The 21204-nt window shown below is 42.9% G+C and overlaps 1 protein-coding gene across 1 annotated transcript in view; it reads right to left on the reverse strand.

Moving 5' to 3' along the window:
* Window positions 1-524: 524 nt before the first annotated feature.
* LOC134346327 (low-density lipoprotein receptor class A domain-containing protein 1-like) overlaps window positions 525-21204 on the reverse strand; it is a 29524-nt gene continuing 8844 nt past the window's right edge. Inside the window, exons 3-6 of the mRNA XM_063047676.1 lie at window positions 17866-17988; window positions 11131-11268; window positions 4112-4234; window positions 525-672 (exon numbers count right to left, since the gene is read on the reverse strand). Coding sequence (XP_062903746.1) covers window positions 539-672; window positions 4112-4234; window positions 11131-11268; window positions 17866-17988 — 518 coding nt within the window. The 3' untranslated portion in view covers window positions 525-538. The remainder of the gene's footprint in view (window positions 673-4111; window positions 4235-11130; window positions 11269-17865; window positions 17989-21204) is intronic.

Consider the following 21204-nt stretch of genomic DNA (forward strand, 5'->3'; position numbering starts at 1 on the left):
GTGTGAAGAAGCCCCCCCCAATGTTCTCTTTAAACTTTTACCCCCTCACCCTTAACCCATGTCCTCTGGTTTTTTTCGCCCCTTGCATTTAAAGTGGCCTCTAAGTATAAGGAAAATACTTTTTTAAATGCTTTCTTAAGAAATTGGCTTCACTAACCCCACTGATTTATTTCAAAAATTAATGTTTACCAACATCATCCTTAAACTTGCACATCAATGAATTGAGAATAGTGGAAGAAATTCTTGCACCAGTTGCAACTACTACTATGGTGTGTTATCCAGGAAATGTTATGATTGTAGTTACAGTGGAGAATGTGATAAAATCCCATGTTATGCAACAGATAATGTAGAACACTGGCTCACAAACTCGGATCTAATGACAAAATTGTTTACTAAATGGAGTTGCACTATTTTTAGTCTTAGAAATTAGCTAATTCACATGTGTCATTTAACTGAAAAGTTCATTAAAATACATGTATACAAAGTCTATTATACAGATAAATGCCAATATAAAGAGAGCAATTCATTCAAAAGTCATCTAACAGTTATTTTCATCGCTCCAATCACTGCAGTCCTGAATGTAGTCTTTGCAGCGACTCTTTGGTATGCAGTCACAGTCACTGAAGAATATGGTAGAACATTTCCATCCAGAACAGGCAGGGCAGTGCAACTCTGTTTTTCAAAGCAAAATGATTGTTGGAATCATTGATCAAAGTATTCTGCAACAGCTATGTTTTGGTGTAACACATTTGCTGGAGCAAATGAAAGTTATTTACATTAGGCCTTCCTTTTCTTGCTTCCTAGCTTTAATGATTATTCACTCTGGGAATCTTATGTACCAACATTAAGTATTCACACTGCGCTGGCAGGATTGTTCACCTTGAAATAGTGGTATTTTCATTTCTGCTCAATTATTAATTTGGAGGCTGTACAGATACCCAGAAACATCCTGAAGCCAAGTTCAGATAAAGTTCTTAGAGATGGGACCTGCTAACTGGGGGGTATTTTATGGACATTATAACTGGGAATAGAGCAGCTTCCATTACTATTATAGACCTGGGAGTTAATAATTAAGTTTCTGGCTTAGGAAGAATTTTATCATTTTAGTTATTAAAGAATTTAGACCAATATTTTGGCATAATCAGTTATACCATTTAATATTGCATCTAGACTGATGTTCAATACTGAAAATATGACTTCTAACACAATGTAATTGTGTGCATAACTTTATTAATGCTCATTAAAGAGCACTAAGATCAAGGAAGTATCTATAGATTTGAAAACAAAATGGTGCAGATGACAATCTGAAATAACAAACACAGGAGAAGTTGCGAATAGCCAGCAGATCAGACAGCATACTTGGAGAGAAAAGGAAGATTTCAAGTCATAGCATATCATTTACCTGAAATGTTAACTATCTTTCTCACTCACCTGTTGAATATCTCCAGTATTTTGTGTTTTTAAGTTACTCACTTAAATACTTTTTGAGCTACGGGAAATGGCAGATTTGTGAACTGTGATCTATTAGCGCATTGATGACAAGACAGTAGTGTACTAAAAAGACAAGAAAATCTGCAGATGCAACACACGCCAAATGCTGGAGGAACTCAGTGGGCATGCCCATCAATTGAAAAGGATAAACAGTCGACGTTTCGGACTGAGACCCCTCATCAGGACTGGAAAAAAAGATGTAAAGTTGGAGCAAGGAGGTGGGTGGAGGAGAGGAAGAAGTACAAGGTGGTAGGTGTTGGGTGAAACCAGGAGAAGGGGAGCGATGTGAAGTAAAGAGCTGGGAAGTTGATTGGTGAAAGAGAGAAAGGGTTGAAGAAGGAAATCAGATAGGAGAGGGTAAAAGACCATGGAAGAAAGGGAAGGGGGAGGAGCACCAGAGGGAGGTGAAAGGTAGGTAAGGAGATAAAGAGAGAGGAGAATGGGAATGGGCAAATGGTGAAAGGAGGGGGCAATTAACAGAAGTTTGAGAAATGATGGTCATGCCATCAGGTTGGAGGATACCCAGATGGAATATAAGGTGTTGCTCTTCCATCCTGAGTGTGGCCTCATTTCAGCAGTAGAGGAGGCCATGGACTGACATGTCAGAATGGGAATGGGAAATAGAATTGAAATGGGTGGCCACCAGGAGATCCCACTTATTCTGGTGGAGTGTAAGTGTTTGGTGAAGTACCCTCCCAATCTACGTTGTGTCTCACTGATATACAGGAGGCCACACTGGGAGCACTGGATATGGTAGATGACCCCAACAGACTCACAGGTGAAGTGTCACCTCACCTGGAAGGACTGTTTGAGGCCCTGAATAGTAGTGAGAAAGGAAGTGTAGAGGTAGGTATGGCACTGGTCCACTTACAAGGTTAAGTACCAGGAGAGAGATCAGTGGGGAGGGATGAATGCACAAGGGAGTGATCCCTGTGGAAAGCAAAAAATTGTGGGGGGGGGGAGAGGGAAAGATATGCTTGATGGTGGGATCTCATTGGATATGGTGGAAGTTACCAAGAATTACGTGTTGGACATGGAGGCTACCAGGGTGGTAGGTGAGGACAAGAGGAACACTATCCCTGGTGGGGTGAGGGTAGACATGCTGGTGAGGGCAACGTTGATTGTAGAGGAAGGAAAGCCCCTTTATTTGAAGAAGGTGGACATCTCATTAGTTCCGGAATGAAAAGTCTCATCCTGCGAGCAGATGTGGTGGAGACGCAGTAGCATAGCTATTAGTGTCACGCCATTACAGCACCAGAGACCCGGGTTCAATTCCACCACTGTCTGCAAGGAGATTGTATGTTCTCTTTCTAACTGTGTAGATTTCCTCTCAGTGCTCCAGTTTCCTCTCACATGCCAAAGACCAATGGGCTGGTAGGTTAATTGGTTGTAATTGGGCACATTGGGCTGGAAGGGCCTGGACTGTGCTGTATCTCAAAAAACAAATGCATGTGGGAAATGATAGTGAATTTCAAAACAAAAGTACCTGCATGTGTGAACGCACAGGTGCTAGATGGGAATTATGTGTCAAATAGAAGAATGAGGAGTGACATAATTGAAACCCATCAGATGGTGAAAGGCCTTGATCGAGTGGATGTGGAGAGGACATTTCCTGTGGTGGGAGAGTCTAACACCAGAGGAAACAGTCTCAGAATAAAGTTAGTCCTGACGAAGGGTCTCGGCCTGAAATGTCGACACTACCTCTTCCTATAGATGCTGCCTGGCCTGCTGCGTTCACCAGCAACTTTGATGTGTGTTGCTTGAATTTCCAGCATCTGCAGAATTCCTGTTGTTCAGAACAGAGGGACATCTTTTTAGAATGGAGATGAGGGGAATTTCTTTAGCCAGAGAGTGGTGAATCTGTGGAATTCTTTGCCACATACTGCTGTGGAGACCAGGTTTTTACATATATTTAAGGCAGAGGTTGATAGATTCTTGATTGGTCAGGGCGTGAAAGGATACGGGGGAAGAAGGCAGGAGATTGGGACTGAGAGAAAATTTGGATCAGCCATGATGAAATGGCAGAACAGGCTCGATGGGCCAAGTAGCCTAATTCTGCTCTTCTATCTTATGGTCTTATTGTCAAGTCATATTTTGAACTCTGGGAAGGCAGAAGATAATAGTTTAGGGCCATTGCAACTTGGCAACCATTGTCAAAATTTATCTTCATCTATTGGGCTCCAGCCAGACCACAGCAAAACAGAAATGAAGTTCAGTAAGCGACCCTCTGCAGAGATGATTTTGGATCCAGACACTCTTTGTGTTATGTTATGAGACAAAGAACTTCCAAGCACATTGAGAGCACATTGAAATCTTTCCAAATAAGTTTTTTTAAACAGTTTGGATGCTGGAAATCTGAAAAACAAATGGAAACTGCTGGTCTGCAGGAAACAAATATGTAATGCTTCAGTTCAATGATATTCTTACATATTCTATTTTATTCCAGTTTTACAACTTCCACAATACTTTCTATTTTGTTAGAAATGTATTGTTTTGGATTTTACTTTTGTTCCCTTCATGTGATAAGCAGGGATTTGTCTATATACGGTTATAACATACCTGCAGTAAAAGTGTATGGTGCTAGAACATTATGAATAATGTTTTAGGAAGGTGAGATTACCTGATTCATCTGAGCAGTCTCCACAGTGATTTTTTCCATCACACTTCTGATCTGAATAGATCCAGGACTTCTGGTTGCCACATGTAAAAACTAAATGCTTAGGGAGGCTTTTCGGCAGGTCTCCTGCAGAGATAAGTTTGTGGAAAACTCTGTAAACCTTGACCTCTTTATTTTTGTGTGAAATTATAAAATTGTATGTAGAATTTCTATGGAGATTTTTGGTTTCAGCCAGTTAACTGCAAAATTTGCATAGAGAGTTATTTACACTGCTATGCATATTTTAAGTAAACTTTATCTGAAATATGTTTCCAGAATTATAGGTTCATATGATGTAAATAACACCAACAATATTTATTATTTCTCCCCAGTTATGCTGCTCCAGGTGTTGACCAGATAGTCTAGAATTGTGGTCACATTACGTTAATTAAGTCTGTCAACCTGCCTCTTCTGTAGAACATTGTGTGCTCGGCTGCAACTCATTAGTTTGTTCAACTATTTTCAAAACTTCCCATTCTCTTTGTATTACCTGTGCAACATCATAACCAGTAGGCAATACCACTTCATTGAAATATGCCTTGGATAGATTTTTTTGATGTACCGACATTAAAAAAACACTAAGTAATGCAGAATGAAGCTCTGCTGACAAGAAGGTCCAAGTTGACTTCCCGTTGGAAGTAAACAGATTTCACATGGAACACCAGCCTAGAGATGGCAACTAGGTCTCTACACCTCTAGGAAAGATAATTGGGTGCTCCACTTTCAATTAGTCTTCTGCGATAGTTTCTTTAGGTGTGTCCACATGAACTTTATGTGAGTCCACATGAAATGTGAGGAAGGCTTTTGGTAAGTTAATAATTTCAAAATACTATCTCGAAGCTGACTGAAGGTTTTCGGCCCCAAAACGTCGACTGTACTCTTTTCCTGGATGCTGCCTGGCCTGCTGGGTTCCTCCAGCATTTTGTGTGTGTTGCTCCATCTATTGGAATATCCATCCCCTCACAATGTCTAGATACTGCATCTTCACATTAACTTCATTCGGATGAAGAAAAAGCTGTGGGTGCTCAGTAACTGACTGATAAACTGTAGTTGTTGGAAGGCATTGTACTGAGCATCCCGAATCAAAAGTGTGTTTTATTAATAATTGTGCAACTTTAACATGTGAACTCGTGCCACTGTCACAGTCTGGCTCAATGTCATTCTGATATATTTACTCGTTTGAATTGGTGCTTAAAGTTTAGGGCTTCCTTTTGGTTTACTGTTTATGGATTTATTATAGTAAGGTGGCACTCATGCAGGGAAAAAGAGAGGGTAGACAAACTGAGAATCAGAGATGTTCTGTCTGACATCCAGGGCAAGAGAATTACAGGAAGGAATAGGGTGTTCAGATGTATAGGGAGAGGCAGACTGCAAGAATATCAGACAGAAGTCAAGATCACAGTTGTGTTTATTGTCATGTTCACAAGTACAGGTGCGGAAGGAGACGATGGTGGTGCGGCGCAGCGCGCGCAGCTCTCCGGTGAAATGATATTGTATTTGTAAGTAGGATGCCATGCACAATTCTGATTTGATGGAGACAGACATGAGAAGCAGAGGAACATCCGGAGAAAACTTCTGAAATGCCCGGTTCGCTGCCGCTGCTACTGTGCGATTGAGAATCTCTGGAGGAAAGGCCCCAAGATCCCCGGCTTTGCCTGCTGCTGGCGACTGAAGCTGAGGTCGAAGCGTTTGGCAGAGATGGTGCTTGGTACTTGGCGTCGGAGGGCTGATCGGAGGCTCGAAGTTTTCGCACGACTCAGAGTCGGACTGTGGTCAGGCATGGCAGGGAGAGTTTTCTTCCTTCTCCCGTCTGCGTGAGATGTGGGACTTTTGAGAGACTTTGAACTTTTTTACTGTGACCATGGCCTCTTCTTCATCAGGTTATGGTATTGTTGCACTGTTGTAACTATATGTTATAATTATGTGGTTTTTGTTAGTTTTTCAGTCTTGGTCTGTCCTGTGTTTCTGTGATATCACACCGGAGGAATATTGTATCATTTCTTAATGCATGCATTACTAAATGAAAATAAAAGAGGACTGCGTGTCCTCATAATCTAATAATCTAATCTAGTCTAAATTTACTTGTGAGAACATCACAGGCATGTAGTAAAACTAGCATTCAGAACAAAAAACATAAATTGAACATATTATGTGAAATTTTTATAAGGCATAATTAGATCAAAAATATCAAAGGCTAATTTAATGCAAAGTGGTCAAGGTGTTGTTCAATTGTAATTATTATAGTATTGCTGGTTGTTTCAAGAACGAAATCATTGAAAGGAAGTACCTGTGGAGTGGTACTCCGAGCTTCAGTGCCTCCTGCCCAATGGTAGCTGTAAAAGAGATGCCATACCCAGAAGGTGGGGACCTTTGAAGATAAGTGCTCTCTTCTTGAGGCAGCACTTCCTGTAGATGCTGCTGATGATGGAGAGGGATGTTTTCATAATATATTGGGCAGTCTTGCAGCTTCTTACATCCCCCAGCTTTTGAATTGCCATACCTGACCAGGATACAACCAGTCAGGGCATGTTCAACAGTGCATCTGTAGAAGTTTGTCAGAGTGTTGGACAATTAAAACAGATAAGGAAATGTAAAGTTTGGAAGAGAAGTTTCAAATTCAAAGAATGAGATTTTTTAAAAAAGACACTCAAGAAGTGAGGCAAAGAAAGAGAAGATCAGGCACACAAATGATTCTATACTTGTCCACTGTGAGAGGATGAAGGAAGGAGAGGATATCTTTTTTCCTGTTCTGCTAAACTCTAATAGCAGGAGATAATCAAATGCAATGTTCACTAATAATAATAAAAATTTACAACCCAACAACCCAGAGCAGACTGCGAAATGAAGGAAATAACTAAATCAGCAGACTGTATGTTGATATCTAGATTTTGAAGTATTGATTACTGACACTGTTCCAGTCATAGGGATGTAAACATACAATTATATTTTTTTATTCCAGTAAATATGGTACAACACAAAAATAACAGATGTATTTTCTCTAGTTCTTCACTTCAAACTTATCATCAGGTTTCAAGACCTGGACTCCCTACTGCTCTCTGCAACTGATTACCTGACTTCCTCATTGGCAGACCACAATCTGTGAGGTTTGGCAACAAAGTCTCCTCCTCACTAATCATCAACACAGGCGCACCTCAAAGCTGTATGCTTATCCCTCACTCTACTCTTTACACACACCAATAACTGTGGCTAAGCACAACTCTAATGCCATCTTCAAATTGGCTGACAACACTATTGTTATTGTGTTGGGGCGTGTGCTTAACCCACAGCTCTACTCTCTGTATACACATGATTGTGTGGCTAGGCATAGCTCAAATACCATCTATAAGTTTGCTGATGATACAACCATTGTTGGTAGAATCTCAGATGGTGACGAGAAGGCGTACAAGAGTGGGATATGCCAACTAGTGGTGTGGTGTCACAGCAATAACCTGGCACTCGATACCAGTAAGACGAAAGAGCTGATTGTGGACTTCAGGAAGGGTAAGACGAAGGAACACATACCAATCCTCATAGAGGGATCAGAAGTGGAGAGAGTGAGCAGCTTCCAATTCCTGGGTGTCAAGATCTCTGAGGATCTAACCTGGTCCCAACATATCGATGCAGTTATAAAGAAGGCAGGATAGTAGCTATACATCATTAGGAGTTTGAAGAGATTTGGCATGTCAACAAATACACTCAAAAACTTCTATAGTTGTACCATGGAGAACATTCTGACAGGCTGCATCACTGTCTGGTATGGGGGGCTACTGCACAGGACTGAAAGAAGCAGCAAGGTTCATAAATTTAGTTGGCTCCATCTTGGGTACTAGCCTACAAGGTACCTAGGACACCTTCAAGGAGTGGTGTCTCAAAAAGGCAGCGTCCATTATTATGGACTTCCAGCACCCAGGGCATGCCCTTTTCTCACTGTTACCATCAGGTAGGAGGTACAGAAGCCCGAAGGCACACACTCAGTGATTCAGGAACAGCTTCTTCCCCCTCTGCCATCCGATTCCTAAATGGACATTGAACCCTTGAATGCTACCCTCACTTTTAAAATATATGTTATTTCTGTTTTTGCATGATTTTTTTATCTATTCAATAAATGTATATGGTAATTGGTTTATTTATTTATTTATTTATTTATTTATTTTTATTATATATTTTTTCTTCTCTATTATGTATTGCATTGAGTTGCTGCTGCTAAGTTAACACATTTCACAACACATGCCAGTGATAATAAACCTGATTCTGATCATAGGTGACAATGAGTCAGCTTACCAGAGCAAGATAGATCACCTGATTGATTTGTGCCACAGAAACAACCTTTTGCTCAGCATCAGCAAAACTAAAGAGTTGATTGTCGACTTCAGGAAGGGGAAACGGGGCAGCTGTGTACCAGTCTACACTGGGGGATCAGTGAGGGAGAGTCAGCAGCCTTAAATTACTGGGCATTAACATTCCCGGGTGGCCTGCCCTGGGTCCAGTATTTCTATTTCTTAGGAGATTTAAGGAGGTTCACCTCATCAAACTCTCTAACATACTTCTGCTGATGTACGTTTGAAAGTGTCCTGACTGGATGCAGCATGGTCTAGTATAAAATTCAAATGCATAGGAACGTAGTAAGCTGCAGAGGGTAGTGAACTCTGCCCAGTATATCATGAGCACCTCCTTCTCCATCATTTGTAGCATCTGCAGGAGGTGCTGTCATAAGAAAGCAACATTTATCATCAAAGATTCCCACTACCCAGGCCATGCCATCTTTTTGTAGCTACCATCGGGCACGAGGTGCAGGAGCCTGAAGTCCCACACCACTAAGTTCAAGAACTGCTACTTCCCTTCAACCATTTGATCTTGAATCAACAGCCAGATCCCTAATCACTACAGTAAAAACTTTCACCACTTTGCACTAAATGCACTCTTTTTTAATTTTGATCCAATAACATTAACTTGTAAAAAAACTTGCGTATAATTTATGTTCAATTAATATTTTTCTTGTAAATGATGCTTAAGTGGATGCATTAGTGATAATTCTTCAAAACTCCTTAGATTCTGGACTAGTTCCTGAAGATTGGAGGGTGGCTAATGTAACTCCACTTTTTAAAAAAGGAGGGAGAGAGAAACCGGGGAATTATAGACCAGTTAGCCTAACGTCGGTGGTGGAGAAACTGCTGGAGTCAGTTATCAAGGATGTGATAACAGCACATTTGGAAAGTGGTGAAATGATCGGACAAAGTCAGCATGGATTTGTGAAAGGAAAATCATGTCTGACGAATCTCACAGAATTTTTTGAGGATGTAACTAGTAGGGTGGATAGGGGAGAACCAGTGGATGTGGTATATTTGGATTTTCAAAAGGCTTTTGACAAGGTCTCACACAGGAGATTAGTGTGCAAACTTAAAGCACACGGTATTGGGGGTAAGGTATTGGTGTGGGTGGAGAATTGGTTAGCAGACAGGAAGCAAAGAGTGGGAATAAACGGGACATTTTCAGAATGGCAGGCGGTGACTAGTGGGGTACCGCAAGGCTCAGTGCTGGGACCCCAGTTGTTTACAATATATATTAATGACTTGGATGAGGGAATTAAATGCAGCATCTCCAAGTTTGCGGATGACACGAAGCTGGGTGGCAGTGTTAGCTGTGAGGAGGATGCTAAGAGGATGCAGGGTGACTTGGATAGGTTGGGTGAGTGGGCAAATTCATGGCAGATGCAATTTAATGTGGATAAATGTGAAGTTATCCACTTTGGTGGCAAAAATAGGAAAACAGATTATTATCTGAATGGTGGCCGATTAGGAAAAGGGGAGGTGCAACGAGACCTGGGTGTCATTATACACCAGTCATTGAAAGTGGGCATGCAGGTACAACAGGCGGTGAAAAAGGCGAATGGTATGCTGGCATTTATAGCCAGAGGATTCGAGTACAGGAGCAGGGAGGTACTACTGCAGTTGTACAAGGCCTTGGTGAGACCACACCTGGAGTATTGTGTGCAGTTTTGGTCCCCTAATCTGAGGAAAGACATCCTTGCCATAGAGGGAGTACAAAGAAGGTTCACCAGATTGATTCCTGGGATGGCAGGACTTTCATATGAAGAAAGACTGGATGAACTGGGCTTGTACTCGTTGGAATTTAGAAGATTGAGGGGGGATCTGATTGAAACGTATAAGATCCTAAAGGGATTGGACAGGCTAGATGCAGGAAGATTGTTCCTGATGTTGGGGAAGTCCAGAACGAGGGGCCACAGTTTGAGGATAGAGGGGAAGCCTTTTAGGACCGAGATTAGGAAAAACTTCTTCACACAGAGAGTGGTGAATCTGTGGAATTCTCTGCCACAGGTAACAGTTGAGGCCAGTTCATTGGCTATATTTAAGAGGGAGTTAGATATGGCCCTTGTGGCTACGGGGGTCAGGGCGTATGGAGGGAAGGCTGGGGCGGGGTTCTGAGTTGGAGGATCAGCCATAATCACAATAAATGGCGGTGCAGGCTCGAAGGGCCGAATGGCCTACTCCTGCACCTATTTTCTATGTTTCTATGTTTCTATGTTTCTATGTTTCTATGTTTATATGATGCAATAAGCCTGGGATACCATTTGTAAGTTTTTAATTACACTTGTGCATGCATGTACTTGCGCATATGTCAATAAATTTTGACTGACTTTCACAAATAATTAGAATACACAGAAGGCCAGGCAGCATCTGTGGGAAAGAAACCTTTTAGGATGGTGACATTTTAAAGCAGAACTCTTTAAGAGTAAATAAAGGCCATCAATCTGAAATGCTAATTTTGTATTTCTTTGCACAGTTATTGCCTGACCTGCCCAATATTTCAGATTTCCATCAATGCTCAGTGTTTTGCTTTTAATACAAAATACTAAACTGCTTTCAGTAAATTGTTGGAGCAAGTCAAAAATCGTGCTGCAGAAAATGTAGTCTTCCTATGTACCAAATACTTGAAGCAATGTGCAAAGATTAATTGATACATACCACAGTACAAGTCTGATTCGTCTTCACCATTGCTGCAGTCTACTTTGCCATTGCACATCTGTGTCGAAATGATGCAAGTACTGCGGTCATCACATAGAAAGCCAACTGAATCTGAAGTGGTTTTACACTGACGGATTACTAAATCAGAAGGCATAGACAGCATTAACGTTGATCAGATTATCATAAAGCAACTAGCCTTTAAAGAACATTTTGAATGTTATTTGAAATTAATCCCATCAGTGAAACTAGGTGCACTATATAGTGACAATGTTTTTATTCTTACACTGTCACAAGTACAGCATGCTTACCAGCCAGGGATGATTTTCTAATTGCCCTTTTATGTCCCCTTGAGGGTGAAAGTTTGAAAAGGACACTTAAAACACAGATTTTGACTTTATAGGATGCATCGTTGAGAATCTATGAAATAGAAGTAGGAGTAAGGCACTTGTTTGTTTTTTCCTGCTCTGCACAATCATCAGGAGGAAATGTTGAGATGAATGGGGCACATAATGAGAAGAGCCAACTCCATCATCAAGACAGCACTTCACTGGACTTGGGAAGGATGGAGGAAACGCAGGACACCAAAGGCAACTTGGAGCTGTGCCATAGAGGCAGAAATGAGGACCCTGAACCACACCTGGGGCATATAAAGAAGATGGCCAAGGACCTTCATTGCTGCCCAGTGCCCGTGGTGCTACGGGCAGTAAATAAGCACCAATCAATGTGAATTAACCCAATCCTTTAATTCAGTCCTGTTTTCCTGCACTAACTCAGCATTCCTCAATTATTTTCTTATTTAAAAATCTACTGATCTCTGATTTGTTATAATTTATTGTGTGTTATGTGTACTACTGTGCTTTACACTCTGGATTGGAGAAACGTCTTATTTCTATACACACTAAATGGTTATATACATTATATACATGTATATAGTTAAATGTCAATAAGCTTGACTTGATTTAATTTGAATGTACTGAGTAATTAACCATCCATAACCCTATTGGGCATGTGATTCACCTTCGATTGAAGAAATTTATTCCCATCACAGTTGCAGATGGAAAATCCCCTATTTTGAGAATAAAATCATTGATTCTTGACAGCTCAGTCGGGGGAAATATCAACAACTGGATTTCACCTGTCAAGCCTTGATAGAATTTTTTGTGTTTCAATGGTATCACCTATTATTCTTCTAAACTGAAATCATTAAAAGACAAGGTGACATAATCTCTTCTATTATCTGTACATAACTGGCCCAGGATTTCGTCTGCTGAACATCTCCTACAATAGCTCTAAATGATCAGTCTTAAACATGAGCTCCTCTGCCTCATTTCCTGCTGAGGATTTCTAGCACACACATCAAAGTTGCTGGTGAACGCAGCAGGCCAGGCAGCATCTCTAGGAAGAGGTACAGTCGACGTTTCGGGCCGAGACTCTTCGTCATTTCTAGCACATTTGTTTTTATTTCCGTCTTGCTCAGTTATCTGATTACATAATTAGCCAGATGGGTAGAACCCACTTCCAATAACGATTACTAAATTTTACTTTATCTTAGCTGGACCTGAACCTGCCTCTTGCAAAACATCTCAGAAAATGGAAAATCAAAGTAATTTAATAAAGTAATTCATCAGGTAATTCAAATTTGAGATCAGGCACCACCATTATATAAAAAGAGAAGATAACAATTACAGCACAAATTACATTAAATAAAAGCATTAACACAAGAGATTCAGCAGCTGTTGGAAATCCAGAGTAAGACACACAAAATGCTGGAGGAACTCAGCAGATCAATGAGCATCTATGGAAATAAACAAACACTTGACATTTCAGTTTGAGACCAAAAAAGGAAGATGCTAGTATAAGAAGGTGCAGGTAGAGGGGTAGGGCTGGAAGAGGTACAAACCAGAACATGATAGATGAAGCCAGGTGGGTGAGGGAGTGAGATGGAGTGAAAGTGTCACGTGGGTGAGGGAGTGAGATTGAGTGAAGGTGTCACATGGGTGAGGGAGTAAGATGGAGTGAAGATGTCACGTGGGTGAGGGAGTAAGATGGAGTGAAGGTGTCACATGGGTGAGGGAGTGAGATGGAGTGAAGGTGTCACGTGGGTGAGGGAGTGAGATGGAGTGAAGGTGTCACATGGGTGAGGGAGTGAGATGGGGTGAAGGTGTCACGTGGGTGAGGGAGGGAGATGGGGTGAATGTGTCACGTGGGTGAGGGAGGGAGATGGGGTGAATGTGTTACATGGGGAGGGAGTGAGATGAAGTGAAGATGTCACATGGGTGAGGGAGTGAGTTGGAGTGAAGGTGTCACGTGGGTGAGGGAGTGAGATACGGTGAATGTGTCACATGGGGAGGAAGTGAGATGGAGTGAAGGTGTCACGTGGGTGAGGGAGTAAGATGGAGTGAAGGTGTCACATGGGGAGAGAGTGAGATGGAGTGAAGGTGTCACATGGGTGAGGGAGTGAGATGGAGTGAATGTGTCACATGGGGAGGAAGTGAGATGGAGTGAAGGTGTCACATGGGGAGGGAGTGAGACGGACTGAAAGTGTAACGTGGGGAGGGAGTGAGATGGAGTGAAGGTGTCATGTGGGTGAGGGTGTGAGATGGAGTGAAGGTGTCACGTGGGTGAGGGAGTGAGATGGAGTGAAGGTGTCACGTGGGTGACGGAGTGAGATGGAGTGAAGGTGTCACGTGGGTGAGGGAGTGAGATGGGGTGAATGTGTCACATGGGTGAGGGAGTGAGATGGAGTGAAGGTGTCACGTGGGGAGGGAGTGAGATGGAGTGAAGGTGTCACGTGGGTGAGGGAGTGAGATGGAGTGAAGGTGTTTCGTGGGGAGGGAGTGAGATGGAGTGTAGGTGTCACATGGGTGAGGCAGTAAGATGGAGTGAAGGTGTAACGTGGGGAGGGAGTAAGATAGAGTGAAGGTGTCATGTGGGTGAGGCAGTGAGATGGAGTGAAGGTGTCACGTGGGGAGGGAGTGAGATGGAGTGAAGGTGTAACGTGGGGAGGGAGTAAGATAGAGTGAAGGTCTCATGTGGGTGAGGCAGTGAGATGGAGTGAAGGTGTCACGTGGGGAGGGAGTGAGATGGAGTGAAGGTGTAACGTTGGGAGGGAGTGAGATGCAGTGAAGGTGTCACGTGGGTGAGGGTGTGAGATGGAGTGAAGGTGTCACATGGGGAGGGAGTGAGATGGGGTGAAGGTGTCACGTGGGTGAGGGAGTGAGATGGGGTGAATGTGTCACATGGGTGAGGGAGTGAGATGGAGTGAAGGTGTCACGTGGGGAGGGAGTGAGATGGAGTGAAGGTGTCACGTGGGTGAGGGAGTGAGATGGAGTGAAGGTGTTTCGTGGGGAGGGAGTGAGATGGAGTGTAGGTGTCACATGGGTGAGGCAGTAAGATGGAGTGAAGGTGTAACGTGGGGAGGGAGTAAGATAGAGTGAAGGTGTCATGTGGGTGAGGCAGTGAGATGGAGTGAAGGTGTCACGTGGGGAGGGAGTGAGATGGAGTGAAGGTGTAACGTGGGGAGGGAGTAAGATAGAGTGAAGGTCTCATGTGGGTGAGGCAGTGAGATGGAGTGAAGGTGTCACGTGGGGAGGGAGTGAGATGGAGTGAAGGTGTAACGTTGGGAGGGAGTGAGATGCAGTGAAGGTGTCACGTGGGTGAGGGTGTGAGATGGAGTGAAGGTGTCACATGGGGAGGGAGTGAGATGGGGTGAAGGTGTCACGTGGGTGAGGGAGTGAGATGGAGTGAAGGTTTCACATGGGGAGGGAGTGAGATGGGGTGAAGGTGTCACGTGGGTGAGGGAGTGAGATGGAGTGAAGGTGTCACATGGGGAGGGAGTGAGATGGAGTGAAGGTGTCACATGGGGAGGGAGTGAGATGGGGTGAAGGTGTCACATGGGTGAGGGAGTGAGATGTAGTGAAGGTGTCACATGGGGAGGGAGGGAGATGGAGTGAAGGTGTCACGTGGGTGATGGAGTGAGATGTAGTGAAGGTGTCACATGGGGAGGGAGTGAGATTTAGCAAAGCTGATTGACAGAGAAGTCTCACAATCTATGTCAAGACACTCCAGGTGAGGGAACACATCACCTGCATTCTCCGTGATTCCATTATTCATTCATCCTACCCCACTAATCTTCCTCCTGGCACTTATATCTTCACTCCATCTCACTCCCTCCCCACGTGACATCTTCACTCCATCTCACTCCCTCCCCACGTGACACCTTCACTCCATCTCACTCCCTCACCCATGTGACACCTTCACTCCATCTCACTCCCTCCCCATGTGACACCTTCACTCCATCTCACTCCCTCCCCATGTGACACCTTCACTCCATCCTACTCCCTCACCCATGTGACACCTTCACTCCATCTCACTCCCTCCCCATGTGACACCTTCACTCCATCTCACACCCTCCCCATGTGACACTTTCACTCCATCTCACTCCCTCACCCACATGACACCTTCACTCCATCTCACTCCCTCACCATGTGACACCTTCACTCCATCTCACACCCTCCCCACGTGACACCTTCACTCCATCTCACTCCCTCCCCATGTGACACCTTCACTCCATCTAACTCCCTCACCATGTGACACCTTCACTCCATCTCACACCCTCCCCACGTGACACCTTCACTCCATCTCACTCCCTCCCCACGTGACACCTTCACTCCATCTCACTCCCTCACCATGTGACACCTTCACTCCAACTCACACCCTCACCATGTGACACCTTCACTCCATCTCACACCCTCCCCACGTGACACTTTCACTCCATCTCACTCCCTCACCATGTGACACCTTCACTCCATCTCACACCCTCCCCACGTGACACCTTCACTCCATCTCACTCCCTCACCATGTGACACCTTCACTCCATCTCACACCCTCCCCACGTGACACCTTCACTCCATCTCACACCCTCCCCATGTGACACCTTCACTCCATCTCACTCCCTCCCCACGTGACACCTTCACTCCATCTCACTCCCTCACCATGTGACACCTTCACTCCATCTCACACCCTCCCCACGTGACACCTTCACTCCATCTCACTCCCTCCCCACGTGACACCTTCACTCCATCTCACTCCCTCACCATGTGACACCTTCACTCCATCTCACACCCTCCCCACGTGACACCTTCACTCCATCTCACTCCCTCCCCACGTGACACCTTCACTCCATCTCACTCCCTCACCATGTGACACCTTCACTCCATCTCACACCCTCACCATGTGACACTTTCACTCCATCTCACTCCCTCCGCAGGCAGTCCTTCTGGTCTGGAGGAACGTAGCAGATCACGGGGCGTCTATAGAAATGAACAATCAGTTGACATTTCAGGCTGAGAGTAAAGGAGGACGATGCAGGTATAAGAAGATGGGGGTAGGGGGGACATCTACAGTATCTGGTGCTCCTGATGCGGCCTCCTCTACATTGGTGAGATCTGATGTAGATTCTGGGGTTGCTTTGTCAAGCACCTTTGCTTCGTCTGCAAAATGCAGGACTTCCCGGTGAATAACCAATTTAGTTTCAATCCACATTCCCATTCTGAAATGTCATTCCACAGACTCCTCTTCTGCCATGAGGAGGTCACTCTCAAACTGAAGGAGCAACATTGCATATTCTGTCCAGATAGCTTCCAACCTGATGGCATGAACATCGATTTCTCCAATTTTCTCTAATTTTTCCCCTTTCCCCCTTCTCTCCTCTTCCATTCGGACTCTGCCTCCCCCTTACCTTTTCTCCTCACTTGTGTATCATCTCACCCCCGGTGTCCCTCCTCCTTCCCTTTCCCCCCTACTCCACTCTCCTCTCCAATCAGGTTCCTTCTTCTTCAGCACTTCACCTTTTCCACCTATCACCTTACAGCTTCTTACTTTATTCCCCCCCCCCACCTGGCTTCAACTATCACCTACTAGCTTGCACTCCTCCCCCCTCCACCTTCTCATTCTGGAATCCTCCCCCTTTCTTTCCAGTCCTGATGAAGAGTCTCAGCTCAAATTGTCGACTGTTCATTCAATTCCATAGATGCTGACTTCCTCCAGCATTTTATGTGTGTTGCTTAAAATAAAAGATCTGTTTGGACATATATACCAAAACTAGTCATAATGAACCCTGAAGTTACATGAAACATAGTTATGATGTTCATAGTATGGAATGAGCCTCAAGTCAACAGTGTAAGTCTTGCTTTGTGAAATGGAAGAATATTTGTGTCACAGTCATACATGCCACATTCTAGCTGATTATTATTGCTTTAGATGAGCCCAGCTATCTGAGCACAGAGCAGATGATGAATTCAGGAGCATCTTCACCTGCTTTGTTCAGCTATGAATGAGTTAACGGACAGGCCTTTGCAGAAGGTAGAAAAACACTTCCAAACAAATGTATGAAGGCAAATAGAGAATATTGGCTTTGGGCTGCTATTTTGATAAGCTTTCTGTGGCTGTGTTATCCTCTGAACATCTTTGTCACATTAGATGTCACTGCTGGACTTCAGATGCAGCATCATTCCGTTCACTACACGGTGCGTACTTTATTGTACAGGAAAGAAAATATTTTCAAAGCTGTATCTAATCTCTGTGAAGGAGGGAAAATAAACTCCTCAAGTTTATCTCCCATGATTAATATCATTTAAACCTCCTAGGTTGTAATCACCACCAGGTGTCCATTATTCTTCATGTAGCAACATTTACATTAAACAAACTGAACATATTTGTATCATGGTTACATACTTGGCTCTCTGGGTGGTATTCCAAATATAACCGCACAGGTTAATACAACTGCTAGAACTCCAAGAATGAGCAAGATTATACAAGTGATTATGCAGCATCTCCTGGGACAACAATTCCTGCAATCTGAGATAAAAGATGGTGTTAATAGGTCACGTTTCAAATGCTGGAACTGATGTTGGCCCCACCACTACTTCAATGTAATTGCAAATACAATTTGTTAACAGCCACTCTGTAATGGATGAACTAAAATGTTAAGTAATAGCTAATATGAGGGGACATAATGTTAAGGTGAGTGAAAGAAAGTTTTGACAGTAATGTCCAAGGTGAGTGTTTTCACACAGAGAGTGGTGGGTCTGTACAATGCCCTGCCAGCGTCAGAGGAAGAGGCAGATACATAAGAGATACTTAAGAAATCCTTAGATAGTTCAAAGTTCAAAGTAAATTTATTATCAATGTATTTATATGTCACAATATTTAATAATAATTTTATTTATATAGAACCTTTCATACATTATTATTATATAGAACCTTTCATGAAAATGCCCGACACAGGCCTCTTATGGTCTGAGTCGACTTTCCCTCCCCTCCTTTCATACATTAAGATGTAGGGTCAAAGTGTTCTACATAGATTGTAAACATAAATCAATATAGTCATAAAAATATGAGACAAAATTAAATATCATAAGTAAAGACAAACATTATATAGAATAAAATGTAATCGAATATACCAAATTATATAAATATAATCAACACCAACAGGCATTAAGTAATCCTATAAATAGTTTAAATTTTAAAAATAGGTATTTAGAAATGTTTTGAAACTTTTCACAGTACTAGCCTGGTGTATCTCAGTGGCAGAGTATTCCAGATTTTTGGTGCAAAAGAGGAAAAGGCTACATCACCAGTTCTTATATATTTAGCTTTAGGAACACTAAGCAAACCATATTCACAGATCTGAGATTATTATTAGGGATGTAAGGGGGTAGACACTCCAAAATATATGGAAGAGCTAGATTATTCAGAGCCTTATATATAACGAAGAGTATTTTATAATTGATCCTAAAGGATATGGGTAGCCAGTGTCATGATGCCAAAGCCAAAGAAATGTACTCAGATTTTCTTTTTTTAGTTAAGGTTCTTGTTGCTGCGGTTTGAACAAGGTGCAGCTGATTTATATCTTTCTTAGGCCGTGCTGAACAGAATGCATTACAGTGGTCTAATCAGCCAAGAACAAAAGTGTGTGTTAATTTTTCTGCAACTTGAGATGTTATAAGAAATTGAACTCTTGCAACATTCCTTAAATGAAAGAATTCAGTCTTAGTAATTATGGTCAATATGTGATTTGAAATTTAGCTCAGAGTCAATATTAGGACCTTTAATAATAATATATTACCCTGGGAATTGGGGTGGTTGCTGCTACTTGCGTGGCGGAGAGGGAGAGGAGGGTTTAGGATACTAATGCTTTTCTGTTGTTCATTCTTTTGGGGCTCTTCTGTTTTTCGTAGATGTCTGTGAAGACATGTATTTTAGGTTGCATACTGTATACGTTCTCTGATAATAAACAGAACCATTTGAGATTCATTTTCACAGTAGAACAAAGAAATACAATAGAGAATCAATGGAAAAACCACACACTAAAACTGACAAACAACCACTATGTAAAAGAAGCCACTCTGGGCAAATAAGATTCAAGATTATTTAATATAATTTCCAGTACAGAAGTGTAAAGGAGAACAAATATTTGTTACTCTGGATCCAATGCAGCACAAAAAACATCACAATAAGAACAGAATAATAATAATAATAATAATAAGAAGAAACACAATAAATACAAACACGTAAGATAACTTATATACATAGATTGATTGTATGTCCATACAGTGACACTAGGCACAGGAATATCTGAATACTAGGTGAGTGACAGAAAATGATAAAGTAGAGGTGGTAGTGGGTTGGGGATGGAGGTGTTGATCAGCTTGGGTAAAGTAATTGTTTTTGAGACTAGTGGTACTGGTGTAAGTGCTACGTAGCCTCCTCCCTGATGGGGTGGGACAAACAGCCCCTGGGTGTGATCCTAGATGATGGTACTGGCCCCTCTCTGGTACATTTCTGTACATATGTCCTTGATGGCAGGCAGGCTGGTGCTGATGATGTGTTGTGCAGTTTTGACCAACCCATTGTAGAGCCTTCCTGTCCACAGCAGTGCAGTTTCTATACGATTTAGTGATGCTCTTTACAGTGCAGCAGTAGAATGACATGAGTATAGATGTGCAAAGTCCAGCTCATTAGGCTGCTTGGGAAGTGGAGGCATTGGTAAGCTTTCTTGACTGTGTAGGATGTGTTCTAGGACCATGAGAGGCTGTGTGAGATGTGCACTCCAAGGAGTTTGAAACTGCTCGCACTTTCCACTGATGTGCTACTGATATTAAGGAGAGTTTGAGTGGTCTGAGTCCTTCTGAAGTTAATAACCATATTCTTTGTCTTACTGACATTGAGGAAGAGGTTATTTGCCTGGGACCAGGCCTCGAACTCTTGCACCTGTAAGTCATCTCATAGTTGTTGGTGATGAGCCCCACCATGATCATATCATCGGTAAACTTGGCAATGTGATCACTTAGGTGCTTGGCCATACAGTCATGCAAGCAGAGAGTACAGCACTGGGCTCAGCTCACAGCTTTGGGGGCCCCCTTGTTGAAGATGATGGGGAGGGAGGAGCAGTTGTTCATTCTGCCTATCTAAGGTCTGCCAGTTAGGACGTCCAACATCCAGCTGCCCAGTGGTGTATTTAGATTGAGTTTCTACATCAAGATCTGTGGGATAATAGTGTTGAGGGCCAAACTGATATCCAGAAACAGCATTCTCACAAAATTGTCCTTGTTCTCTAGGTGTGTCAGGACCAGGAGCATGACAGATGCTATGGCATCTGTTGTAGAGCGGTTCTGTCAGTAAGCACATTGGAGGACGTCCAATGTGACTGGAATAGAGTTTGAACTATCTGTCATTACCAGCCATCAAAAGCACTTCATGACAACTTGTGTCAGAGCACTGAGTGGTAGTCGTTTAGTTCTTAAGGTTCTGAGTTCTTTGGTACAGGGTTGATGGTAGCTGATTTGAAGCATGAAACTCTAAACAAAAATATGAAAACATAAAAATAACCAAATTATTAAATAATTAATAAAGAGCGCTTGAGCTGTAGAATCCTTGAAAGTGAATCAATTCAGAGCTGGAAGCAATACAAGGGAGCTGATCATTGACTTCAGGAAGAAACTGGGGAGGGAGGGGGTCAATGAGCCAGTTCTCACTGGAGGATCAGAGGCAGACAGGGTCAGCAACTTTAAA

Source organism: Mobula hypostoma, chromosome 5, assembly GCF_963921235.1.
Source record: "Mobula hypostoma chromosome 5, sMobHyp1.1, whole genome shotgun sequence".
Lineage (NCBI taxonomy): Eukaryota > Metazoa > Chordata > Chondrichthyes > Myliobatiformes > Myliobatidae > Mobula > Mobula hypostoma.